This window comes from Vespa mandarinia, chromosome 22, assembly GCF_050613455.1.
Source record: "Vespa mandarinia isolate Hongniang chromosome 22, ASM5061345v1, whole genome shotgun sequence".
Lineage (NCBI taxonomy): Eukaryota > Metazoa > Arthropoda > Insecta > Hymenoptera > Vespidae > Vespa > Vespa mandarinia.
In genome coordinates, this window is record NC_140831.1 from 864,913 (window position 1) to 877,982 (window position 13,070).

Here is a 13,070-nt window from a genome sequence, read left to right on the forward strand (position 1 = left end):
TGTACTATTCCATAACCCTTTCGATATTATATCTCCTATGAAAATTTTTATTATCGAATGACTCGTCTTTCCTCGTTCGTCGTTCTTCTTTCCCCTTCGAATCTGCAAACGTTTCGAGTATAAATATAACAGATTTTTTTTAATGTTTCTTACTTTTTCTTTTTTCTCTCTCTCTCTTTCTTTCTTCGTTTCGTCGACAATAAAAATACGAGCAACATTTCTTTTTTTCTTTTTATCTTTTACGAGAGACGATCGATCATTCGAGTCAGGGGGCGTAGTCGCGAAATTCTTGTACACCCGTAGTTAAGTCAATAAACTTCTTACATACATAGGCCGTATAACATTTCGATAGCTTTACGTCCTAAGAATATCGCGAATTCGATAGATCGGTTGTTAGATATAATATCGTGTTTTTGGTACAATGGTGAAATACATGGTTTTAAATTACCAAAAGAATCGATAGCCAGGCCTTTTAGACGCGGTCTACTTACGATTGATACGGAAAGATCGCACGGCTCTCGTTCGCATGAGAACTAATAACGCTAATCGATTCTATGCGAGATCATAAAAAGAGAAAAACAGTGATAGAATGCTATTCAAAGAAGGTCAGGTACCTTGCTCAGCTGCTTACTTCCTAGCCGATAATAAAACCCGTAAATGTGGTAGTTTAGTTTTCCGTATGTAATAATGCGTCATCCGTAGCACGGTTACTGTAGCTATCGAGTTATTCTAAATGGCCGACAAGGCGCATGCGCAATGTACTTTCGAACGATCATCAAATTATTACACACACACACACACACATATATATATATATATATGGATATATAGTTCCACCTTAACTGAAACATTAGTATCAGTTTTCCGTCTAATGAATTCATTTTAAATATTTTAATTAAATTTAGTAATTCTTCTGATAAATGTTACAAGATAATAAACCTTGAATGTAATTACATTTCATTTGTACAGTCAAATATTAATGTTTCTGTTTGTTAAGATTTGGTACTCCATAATATTCCAAAAAACTTACAGAATGAATTAGTATAATAATATTGAGGATTAGAAAAGCAATGTCTTTAGATCATGTCAGTTTGCAATTTTATTAAAAAGTGCAAGACCAACTATTTTGTTTAATGAAAAAGATATAACTTTAAGAACGCCTGCTAAATTGCGTAACTGGTTGCGTCAGTTGTAATCCAGTAATATTATTGAATTCCAACATCTTCAACATCTCCTTGGTTTCAGGATCGACTTCGATGATGTCGTGTTCCAAAGCAGAAACTTCTGGTACATAGTTGTCTCTGCGTTCCCTTTCTTCTTCTTGAAGCTTGATAGAGATACCTCTTACTTGGCTATGTTTTAATCGCTTCATCAAGTGAGTAACAAATCTATAAAGTAAACATTTTTGTTCTAACAAATTTGTTCTTAATCATATAAATTTTTCCAATGCGTTAAAGAAATTAAATAAACTTTATGAAAAGTACATACCCAGCTATTTTGTTTCGTAAAGATTTGCTTGGAATAATAGCAATTTCCTCGCATATCCTCTTATTTGTGTGGAAATCCAAAGTCAGACGATGATGATACTTTTCGATGATCATCTTCGCCGCCTTTTTGACGGTCTTCGTCCTAACGCGACTCTGTAATCACACATCGAAGACACGTTAGAATTATTTTCTTAACCAATGATAATACGCAAGCTCAATTATTTTTAATTGTTGTTGAAACTACACTGCCAAACATAACCTCCACATTTGGAGCACTCGCGACCCGATTCTCGTTATTTCTGACATTGAATTTACGTGTTTTCACTACAAATATATGCAATAATTCGATTATAAGTATTTTTTTTCGGCTATTGTGACGGATGCAAATAATTTTTTCGGATTAATGTTAGAACATATCAAAATAAATACCCACCATGTTGCTTAGTATCCCGGAAAAGGTACAGACATAAACGAAAGAGAAACACTGAGACGCCCGATTGTCCTGCTTTGTGGGAGATTTAGTAACTACATGATTTTTGCTTTCAAAAACAGCACAAGTGACATCTGTGTAGTATAGCAACTATGTTTCACTTACGTATAACAGAGTACTTTAAAAACAGCCGTCGATAATTATTTATCATACTCTGAGATTTGAATCGAATATATTTTGAATATTATTATTTTAATCATTTTTAGAAATATGGTATCATATGCAAAAATTCTATTGTTTTTTTTACAAAAAATCCATCCGAATCTACTATCGATATTGTGTGATCCGACGATATTGTGAGTTTAATCATTGTTTTCGATCGGAATGTACTGCTACGTTAAATTCAAACATGAAATAAAATAAAATACTATAGTGATGAAGAAACAATCAAACTATTTAAAAACTTTTCAGGCACGACTCCGTTAGTATGGTCATTACGAAGTATCGAAGGAAGAAGATGATCGAAGGAAATTACAACAGATGTCGGGAGAATCGTACGAAGCGTCCGCGGGATGGCGTTGTCGACGGCAAGTCGGCGGGGTGAACGGAAAGCGTCAACGGCTCAAAACATGACGTTCGTAGTTCGTTGGTACGACGATGTCGAAGCCGCGAATAATACGGAACTGTTAATCGGCTTGTCGCGAGTGACATTTCCTCTGGGACGTATCGCGAGTACGAGCGTTAACCTCGCATCGAAGGACGTTGTCGAAATACGTGAAAAATTGCAAAAGATCGACAGCCATCGGTGATAAGCGTGGGTCGCGTTTGGTCGGTGGTGGCGTTGAAGTGACAAGGTACTATCGGCAAAAGAGAGATAAAGATAGAGTGAGAGAGAGAGAGAAAGAGAGAGTGAGAAATCGAGTGTGGTGGGAGACGGTAGCGCCGGGCGGGTGCGCGCGCGCGCTCGCGCGTAAGCAAGCAACGGTGCAAGTACGAAGAGTAGAAACGGGCTGGTGGGGGAGAGAGAGAGATACAGCGTGGTGGTGGTAGTTGCGATGTCGAAGTTAGTGGTGGGGAGAAAAAGAAGGAGGAGAGTCGGTGGCGACGGGAGCACGCGAGATGGTGGAGTGGGGTACGAGGGAGCGAAGGAGAGGAGGCGAGTTTGTTTATCGCCTTGGTGAACGGTGCGAGAAGCAGTCAGTCAGTGCGGTGCTACACTTGGCCTGCGGTGGTCGGTGTCTTCGGTAGAGTCCTGCTTCCCTGCGTCGTGTGTGTCTGGCTCTCTCTCTCTTTCTCTCTCTCTCTTTCTCTCGTTCTCGCGTGTCCTCGTTAAATCTTTTTTTTTTCTTTTCCCCTCTCCGTTTTGACACTCGGTTCTCTCTAATCCGGTGAGTGCGAACAACGCACCGTGTCACGTTTTCGAGAAGGAAAGAGAGTGAGTTTCGAGTGAGAAAAAAGAAATAGGAAAGGACAGACGGACGGACATACGGAGAGAGGGAGGACGTACACATGTCGACATCCGTCTGAAGAGAGTTCCCTTTGGCCGAAAGAAGAAAACATAGAAGAGAAACAACGATACGTCGTGTGATACAAGAAACGTCGTGTAGTGACACGACAAACATGCCACGGAGAAACAACGCCGAGGGATAGGATCTCTCGAATCGCGCGCGCGCGCTATAACACGCAAAAACGCACAGGCGCACACATATACACATATATTCTATCTCTCTCTCTCTTTTTCTCTTACATATATATATATATACACACACACACACACACACACGCACACCGTACACGCGCGTTTATTTTGACCGCCTACTCTCTTCGTTCCGGCTTCCATCGTATTTATCGTGGTCGTCATCGTCAGAGTCATCAGTCGTCATCGTCGTCATCCTTCGCCGTCGTTTTTATAGTCTCTCTCCCTCTCTCTTTTTACCGGTATATCTTTCCGCAAAAATCTTTCTCGAACGACGTGGGATTCGCCGTGGGATACGACACTACGCATGCACGACTAAACAGGTAAGACGATCTCTTTTTTGCTTTCTTTTTCGTTCTTTCGAGACAGGAACCTAACCTCATTTTTCTCGGTTCTCCGCTTTCGTTCCTTCCACGTTGCGTTCAACCAACTTTTTTCTACTTCCGTTTCTAATTGAACATAATTTTTTTTTCTTTATATATATATATATACATATATATATATATATATATATATATATATATATACATACCAATATCATAAATTTATATTTATTCTCATACGATCAGTTAAATAATTCGATTCAATGACTTTCTCTTTTTATACATACGATTGACAACGCATACAAAATACATTTACGTATGTATGTTACGTATGTACATTCAGATGCATACGATTGTTTTGTATTTTTCGTGCAGTTTTTTTTTTGTAATTTTCCTCATTTAGACACGTTAGTTGGGTGATGAGCGAGGGGAAAGGGGAATAGAAGCGTGACTCGTATGAAAATGAGAAAGAAATGACAAAGTCGATTAAACGTACTTACGTACGATTAGAATCGATTATCGCGAATTTCACTCTTAAACGAAAGGTCAATAGAGAGTCCTCGCTCGTTCCTTTTTTCATTTGTTTTTTTTTCTTTTTTTTTTTTGCCATTCGTGAGTAATAATCCACGATGGATATTTCCGCGTTTAAAATTTGCGATTCCTTAATATCGTTTCGCAATAAATGTCGCGAAAAAAAATGTTCGATTGGTTCCATTGGGTGGATCGACGAGAATGGGAAATTTAAAATGGCGATCTCTTTATCTGATCTCGCAATAAATGTGGCAAAAAAAGCAAAGAAAAAAAAAAAAAAAAAAAAAAAAAAAAAAAAAAAAAAAAAAAAAAAAGAAGAAAACTAAACAAAATTTTCGATCGGTCCATTGGGTACATCGACGAGGCGCGAAATTTAAAACGGCGATCTCTCTTTTATTTGGTCTTGCGATAAACGCCACGAAAAAAGTTTGATTGGTCAATTGGATTCGTTGATCGACGAGGCGCGAATATTTGAGAAGTTCCCTTCGTCCAAAATTTCGATCTCTTTTTCTTTCTTTTTTTCTTTTTTTTTCCCTTTAATTTTTAATTTTTTTTGTATTCTTTTGTCGTTTTTTCGTTCTCGCAAAAGGAGTGAGGTGGGTGGAGAAAGTTTTTTCCCTTCGTCCCCTAAATTTCATCTCGCGGCTAGAGATTGTTATCAATGTCCGACATCAAGTTCGTGATAGGAGATAGAACGTGGAGAAGGTTAATGAACGATCAGGAAAAATGTGACGCGCGTGAGTGCCCAGACGACGATTGAACTCTTTCAAGAGCAGTCACGCGTTTACGTGCGCGAGAGAGAAACAGATGGGACTCAGCGAATAGATGGAGGAGTAAAGAGAGAGAGGGAGAGGGGGATGAGAAGGAGGAGGTATGTATATATGTACATATGTATCTACATATATACATATGTACATACAATGTATATACAAGGATGAACAAGTTGGATGCAACAAGTCTGTCTGTTACAGACACGCGTAAATAATAGATGCATTCGATCTTCGATATAGACGAATGCAGGTTTCAAACCTCTTATTTCTTCTATATCAATGATATCTATTAAAGTAATTAAGAATAGAGAATGGAGTAATTTGCAAATTGTCATGACACGCCATTAAACTCTATATAGCAGTAATGTGCGACGTTATTTTCTTATACAATTCATATTCTTCCCTTCCCCTCCCCCCCTCTCTCTGTGTCTATCTTTATCTTTCTTTGCTATTTCTCTATTTCTTCGTCTCTTTCTTTCTCATCTTTTTTTTCATTCCTACGAAATTCGTACGGAGATTAAAGTAATGCTTACACCTTACATACTCCATCTCTCTCTCTTTTTCTTGATCTCTCTCTCTCCTCCCTCCTCCGTTCCTCCCACCTTTTTATCCCTACTCTCAGCAACGTGACTCTTGATATACGTAATTACGCTTTACAGGAACGTAAAGGAATTTCTCGATTTAGCCTCTCACGTTCTAACGTGTTATATCTAATTCCTACCAGTCTTTGTTGAGTCTCTCTCTCTCTCTCTCTCTCTCTCTCTCTCTCTCTCTCTCTCTCTCTCTCTCTCTCTCTCTCTCTCTCTCTCTATTTCTCTCTATTTCTATTTCACGCTTCGTTGTTTGTTGCGAAGAGCTAACTCTAACTAAGGACGGATTTCTATTTGTTTTTAATTTAAAAAGAAAAAAAGTAAAATGCACAAAAGAAATAAAGTAAAAGCATGTTCCACATGCGCGGAAAGTGCAAGGACAAAATGAAAAAACACATATAAAGACTTTTTTATGGTCGAATTAAATACGACTTCAGGTTTTCAGATTCGCGTGTTTTCACACATTCAAGATGTTACCCGTCGTTCATCCCACTATTGACAAATTAGATAATTCATACGTGATTTTTTGCGAAATTACTATCCACCTCATCCATTTGAATTTCTTTCGTTTATTTTGGTTATTTTTTTCTTTTTTTACCCTTTCTCTCTCTCTCTCTTTTTTATTTTTCACAGCTGCCTCACGTACCATCGATCTTTGCCAAAACTCGAGAGCAGATCTCCCTTTTTTTTTTTTATTTTTTTTTATTTATTTTTGGTTCACCCAAGAATGTGCCGAAAAAATAAATCGATGTCGTTTGCGCTTCGAAACTCTCATAGCTTTCACTGATAATATTTTATCCGATATATATATATATATATATATATATGTATGTATTATATGTATATTATATATCTGTATTATACTAATAATATATCGGTGTATGGTACATTTCTGCAATATGATAATTATATAGTAATATATATGTTTATTACAAGAACAATCAAAAAATACGAAATGTATAAAATATATAAGAGTGAAATGTTTAATTTCCAAATGATCAGTAATATGATATTAACGAAACAATATATGGATATTATAATATGATGTATAGAATTTCAATAGTAATTAAAGAGGAAGAAACGATATTATATATTAAAGCAAATGTTCGCAGTTTGTTTGTGTATCAGAATGAAAGTGTTACTTAAATTGGTTCGATCGTTTATCCTCGTTGCTGTCGAGGAATATACGGGCACGTTGGTTCCTACCTATCATGAATATTCATTAACGCAATTAAATACCTTTTTCTTACGTACCAGATCCCGGGATATTTATTTACTCGTTCGTTGTCGTCTTCACGGCTACTATGGAATCATTAATTCGTTTCGCCTGTCGCAAACTACGACGACGACGACGACGACGACGACGACGACGACGACGACGACAGCGACGATGACGACGAAAACTCGACTGGCACGTGCGTTCGAGCGTCCTCTTGAAAAACTTTTTCAGACTAGGACGAGAAGTGATTTTATATATCGTTAAAGTGCTCCTAACTTTTCTTCGTTTCGTTCTCTTTTCTTTTTCCTTTCTTCCTCTCTCACGCCCCTCCCTCTCCTCCCAGAAAACTTTCGTAGAAGCGAATTTTCGCCCAACGGAATACTCAGCTATGGCGAACTAGAAGGGCCAATATTAAAAGTCGATTGTTCGAAGATACTAGATCCCTATATATATATATATTTCTTTTTTGTCGAGTCACTCTCTTTAGTATAGTTCGTCTTTATAGATAATAAAAAAAAAGGGGAGAAAGAGAGAAGAAGAAAAAGAAAAAAGTATGAAACGAGGTTCTTCGTTTTAAGGGTTTTTTTATTTCGTTTAGTAATCTCGACAATCTGTTTCGCAATAGAATAAAATAAATAAATAAATAATTATATATATATATATATATATATATATAAAAGAAAAATAAATAAAAAAGAAACGTGAGAAAGATTAAAGATTTCTTAATTGCTGACGAGACGAGTGAATTCTTTTTCTACTCTATGTACGCGCACGTTTTCCTTGATTCCGTTGAAACGTATGAGTAATGCATATTGTAAGAGGGTATACATACATTATAGATTATGCATACGTATGTAGACGTAGATTGCATTACGGGAGAGTGCGTCGTTAATAGTTAACTTATTCATAAAGAAATCTCTTTTAGAATAGTATATAACATCGTACGAAATTTCTATGTTAAATCGGCCGTAGTAACCAAACGTTACGAAACTCGGTCTAGCTCGTTCTACTCATTCAACTCCTCTTCCTATTTTGTCTATCACGCTTCCCTAGTTTGATATATTCGCTGGGGTAATAATCTATCGGTCGAAATTACGCTTGACTACAGAGATATCGAAGTCGAATGTTTGGCAGTCGAAAACCTGCGAATATCGTGCATGCATATCCTATTTCCTTCGGTAACTCGTTAGTCACACGCGATGTTAATGCTTTTCAATTTACATTGAATATCCTTGAAGTAGAAACATTCAAATCAATTCACGATGATGAGACTTTAGAAAAGTAAAGATATTCAAGTGACTCAATATTTTTTTTATTATTACTTACCAAGCAATGTACCTCGTTCAAAATATCATTCTCACAAATTTTAAATCTCTAGTTTAATATAGCGGAGGAATAAAAGTCTGAAACTTTGTCATTTTTTTATCGATTACTATTTAAGATAATTAAATTGAAGGGGGCGTGTTCTAAGGTGTTTAGAGAAGGTATTTTGGAGAGGGCACGACCTATGTGATTTAGAGAGGGCATGGTATATGGGGATGTAGGGAGCTGTAGGGTATATATAGAAATTGGAGAGAGCTGAAGATATGGGGGTTGAAGTGGGCGCTTATAATGTTTGGAAGTAGAGTGACCTATAGGATTTGGAGGAGGTGCGGTATATGGTGTTTTGAGGGGGCGTGGTATATGGTGTTTAGAATGGGCGTGGCTTAAAAAGTTTTAAGGGATTTTGAAGAAGGTTAGAAAGGCTATTTGTATATTTATATTTTAAGCAGTAGCAAAGAAAAAAAAATGATAAACTTTTTAAATCCTCATATTTTCCTTAAAAGTGGGAGTAGAGATGTGAAATTTTGCAAAATGATGTTTCAGGCAAAGGACATTGTTCAGTAAAAATCGCAACGAAGAAACTTGACCATGCTTATCATGCTCTAGAATCTTTCTTATCGATGTGCTCATTTTAATAATAAATTACGAATTTTACCGATGATAGATATGTTATATCGGTTTCTTTTTTATTATTATTTTTTAATTTTTTAGCAATGGATATTAAAAGAAAAGAAAAGAAAAGAAAAAAAAAAAAGAAAAAAAGGTTGAGTCCAGTCAGGATCACAAAGGGATTACCTCGCAGTAGATACCAGGAGAAAAGAGGAAAACGACGACGCAAAAGTATCTCTTTTTCGTGGATTTTCACTGGCTTCCCGTAATCACGCGTGCTAATTGGCCATCGAGAATGGCAATCCCGTGCTCGGACCTAGACAAAAAGCCGATTACAAAAGATTCCAGAGATTTTCCTCTGCTCTTCTTTAATTAATAATCTTAATTAGGAAAACTTTGTCGGAATAATAGCCGCGATATGCGTTATAATTAATTAGTTAATAGCCGAGCGTCGAGGGGAAAACGAAATGGTTAACTGAAGGTAAGTGGAAAGTAAAGCAAAAGCTTTCCACTTTTACCAAGTGTTAACGCTATCTCATTGATGATTTCCCTTTCGATAGTCAAACGAGTTTAATATCTATGTGATAATCTATTAAAACCTCTTTTTCTCTTTCTCCTTTTCCCTTTTTATTTACTCGTTATAATATTATGGCCTGGGGTAATCCTAAAAATTTCTTTACGAATCATCTAATGGTCTCGAATTTGTTATGCTAATTTCGTCGACGCGCCGTCGTCGCCTGGAGGTTTCATAATTTCGGTAGGTGCGCCCGTCTGTCCGCCCGACCGACCGACCGACCGTATGGTTATTGCGAGTTGGATGGCACGTGACAGAAATTCTCATGGTCCACGTGTCACTGTAAATGGTAGATAGCGTTTTACTCGACTATATACTACTCGTTTCGTTTCGTGAGGTACGACAAGAGTTTATTCACTCACTCTCTCTCTCTCTCTCCCCCCCCTCTCTCTCTCTCACACACTCTCACTCTCACTCTCTTGTTAATGTTTTATACATTAAAACGGAAATTCGCACAATTCAGAGTCGAGGACGGTTACTCAAACTTTTTGCACATGGAAACACTGTGCAATTCCTTTTTATCATCTTCTCTCTCTCTCTCTCTCTCTCTCTTTTTATCTCTATCTCGCGTTTCCTAATACGACAGCTACGAAATTACTAGTGATTCGCATAACGCCTAACTAAAAATAACCTCTAGCCATCTTGACGTCATCAATATCAAGTGTAAGATACTAGTCTATTAGCAGAAAGAGTGTCTATTGAATAATGCTGTGTAGCGCTTACGCCAGCTTAATCCCTCTCTGCTTCTCCTTCTCTTATTTTCTCTGTCTCTGTTTCTCTCTCTCTCTCTCTCTCTCTCTCTCTCTCTCTCTCTCGTTCTTTCTCCGTATCGTATGCTCTCCCTTTCTTTGATGCTCTTGATCATCGAACTTAATAACTACTCGAGTAAGCCACTCAAAACCGTTTAATTAAGTAGCTTGGACTTTTTCAACTTTTTCCCTTGCAATAAGTAAAAACGATCGAGCGTTGAGCTTATCGATTGATAATGATATTTAATGGTTCATTATTCTTTCCCTAGATAAAAATCGAATGAAAGAATATTTGATTTCTTCTTCTTCTTTTTTTTCCTTTCTTGTTTCTTTTCCTTATATAAAAAATTCGATTATATTTCTTTTGGAGGTTGTATCCTTGACATACTGGGAATATTTAGAGACGATAGAAAGTATTTATTTTATCGTTACGTCAATTTAATTAATGAGCCGGCGAACGATTTATCAACTTGTTAGAACCTCTTTCACATACTCGCTTATCTCCAACTAGTGCAACGTAAACGACATTCGTTGATACACGCGCGGAAATTCTCGATTCCTTAGAGGTTTCGGATTTCAATACTTTAAGCGTGATATCTGGAATCTAATATTTCGTTTCCAACGTTTGAAGTCAAACGATGACGTTCGCTTGACTTCAACGTCTCAAATCGTTTCTCTTCTTCTTCTCTACTACTTCCCCTTCTCTCTTAAAATATACGCTAACGAAATCCTTGGAGGGAATCCTCGGTCCTGAAAAGATTTAGTTTGCTTTTTTCTCTTTCTTTCAAAATATCAATTTATAGTCGTGACTTCGATGCTTATACATTTACTTCGAATATACATACATATGTACATATATATATATATATATATATATATATATATATATTTACGTATATCGTGAGTATATTTATGGTGTATCAAAGACATATACTTAGATAATTATATTGACTTCTACCTTTCATCTAGCCTCCGATTTATGTTCGTGTTCGATTACGTAACGGAATGGAAAAAAATTTGTTGAGATCGAACACATTTTCGGTGTTCGCTTTTACAATTGAGTTTTCAAATTTGTCGAGTTTGTTACGGGCGCGTACAATCGTACAGTGCTTTGCGTTACGCCGATTTCGCGAGAAAGTTTCGACCAATTCGAGATAGGTACTCGTCGACGTACATACATACATACATACATACATACATACATACATACGTACATATATGTACATATATACATACGTACATATCTACGTACTCGCCTCGACCGGCCTTTTGCCTGTTTTGCTCCAGCCATTGACCTCCTTTCACTCGGGGATCACTATATGCCGTTAAAATTTATCGCATCAGATCGAATATTGTTTGGTAGAGATCTACTTCCCAACGTAGTTAACAAAATTATTCTTTTTACTATGATAAATAAACAATAAACAAGATTCGTCCAATTATTTTCTCAATAGTATTAAAATGATCATGTTAATATCGAATTTTCACGAATATTTTTAATCATGCGATCATTATATGTTACAAAGAAAATTAACAATGGTGTTTCGTAAAGTTTCAAAACTAACTCGATGGTCTCTTTATTTACGTGGGATTCAATGTGTAATAACTTTTCATGAGAAATAACGATAAATCGTTACCAATGAAAGTCGATCTACGTATTTTCAATACGTATTAATCGATAAAAACGTATTGAAAAATGATGGTGAGCGTTTATAGAATTGATTGGAATGTTCTATTAGTGGAATCGATATGCTTTATCCTCATGCTCATCGAACGACAATGATGAACCATCAATGGTAAGAGCTCTCGACATGTTCGAACTTATTTAATATTATTCCGTTTGGCATGTAATTAAAAAAATTCAAATAAAATATTTACATGAAAATTAATTCAATTTTAATATATATATATATATATATATATATATATATATATATATATATCATGGGTTTCGAGAGGAAGGCGATATTTGTTCTTGAATTTGCTCTCGGTTACTATCCCAATGTAATTCATTATCGTCAATGACATCTGCGCGTTAATTTAGCTGCCTCTTTATCTCCGACACGAATCCACGCAAATCGTGAAACTTTGAGGAATACGTATTGCATCTCGTATGTAGTCGCACTCGATCGAAACTGGATCATCTCGAGCTTACGTTCGTAAACTGTATACATATATACAACATACGTTTGTACGTCTCGTTTGAAGCTTTCCCCGAGTTTCGATGAGTGCATTAAGCCCTCCTTCCTCTCTTTCCCTCTCTCTCTCTCTTTCTCTATCTCTCTATCTATCTATCTATCGATCTATGTATCTATCTGGCTGGTTCCCTCCGACTAAACTTTGCTTCTGTTTACCCCAGATGCCCCGATCGTCGAAAGTACGAGTGCGTTAAGCCGCTGCGCTTTGCCACGATCTCTAAACTAGCGAGCTTATCGTTTGTTTTCACATATATATATACATATATATATATATATATATACACACACATTTATATGGCCTGATCATCGACCACGAAACCGATGATTTATACATCGAAAGCTATTAATTAGCCTTCGAGCGTTGTAACTATCGAAGATCACTGATGATGAGATGAGAGAGATTACCATACGCCTAAGCCATCGAATTACGCTAGAACAGTTTGGTAAATACAGAGAAAATGGGAACAGAATATATTATGAAATACTGGTGACGAGCTAGCGATTGAGCTTGAACGGTATATCGAGGCTTATGTGAGAGAGAGAGAGAGAGAAAGAGAGAAAGGAGATATAG

General features: G+C 36.7%; 2 protein-coding genes across 5 annotated transcripts in view; one reads left to right on the top strand and one right to left on the bottom strand.

The window, feature by feature from the left end:
- Positions 1-1,075: 1,075 nt before the first annotated feature.
- On the bottom strand, positions 1,076-2,007 carry RpS17 (ribosomal protein S17). The gene is made up of 3 exons (XM_035868547.2): positions 1,921-2,007; positions 1,489-1,640; positions 1,076-1,388 (listed from the first exon to the last, which is right to left on the bottom strand). The coding sequence occupies exons 1-3, from the start codon at positions 1,921-1,923 to the stop codon at positions 1,151-1,153; spliced, it is 393 nt and encodes a 130-aa protein (XP_035724440.2). The 5' UTR covers positions 1,924-2,007; the 3' UTR covers positions 1,076-1,150.
- A 477-nt stretch (positions 2,008-2,484) lies between these two features.
- Fur2 (furin-like protease 2) overlaps positions 2,485-13,070 on the top strand; it is a 336,605-nt gene continuing 326,019 nt past the window's right edge. For 2 of the 4 annotated variants that reach the window (XM_035868541.2, XM_035868540.2), the window contains exon 1: positions 2,485-3,936. The gene's annotated coding sequence lies outside the window, so the exon portion shown is untranslated. The remainder of the gene's footprint in view (positions 3,937-13,070) is intronic. The other 2 variants (XM_035868539.2, XM_035868542.2) reach the window with 1 other exon arrangement.

Bases quoted from the DNA above. Each gene is read 5' to 3' on its own strand.
- RpS17 (XM_035868547.2), bottom strand. The intron at 1,389-1,488 runs GTATGTACTTTT...TTTACTTTATAG, and splicing joins TTACGAAACAAAATAGCTGG to ATTTGTTACTCACTTGATGA.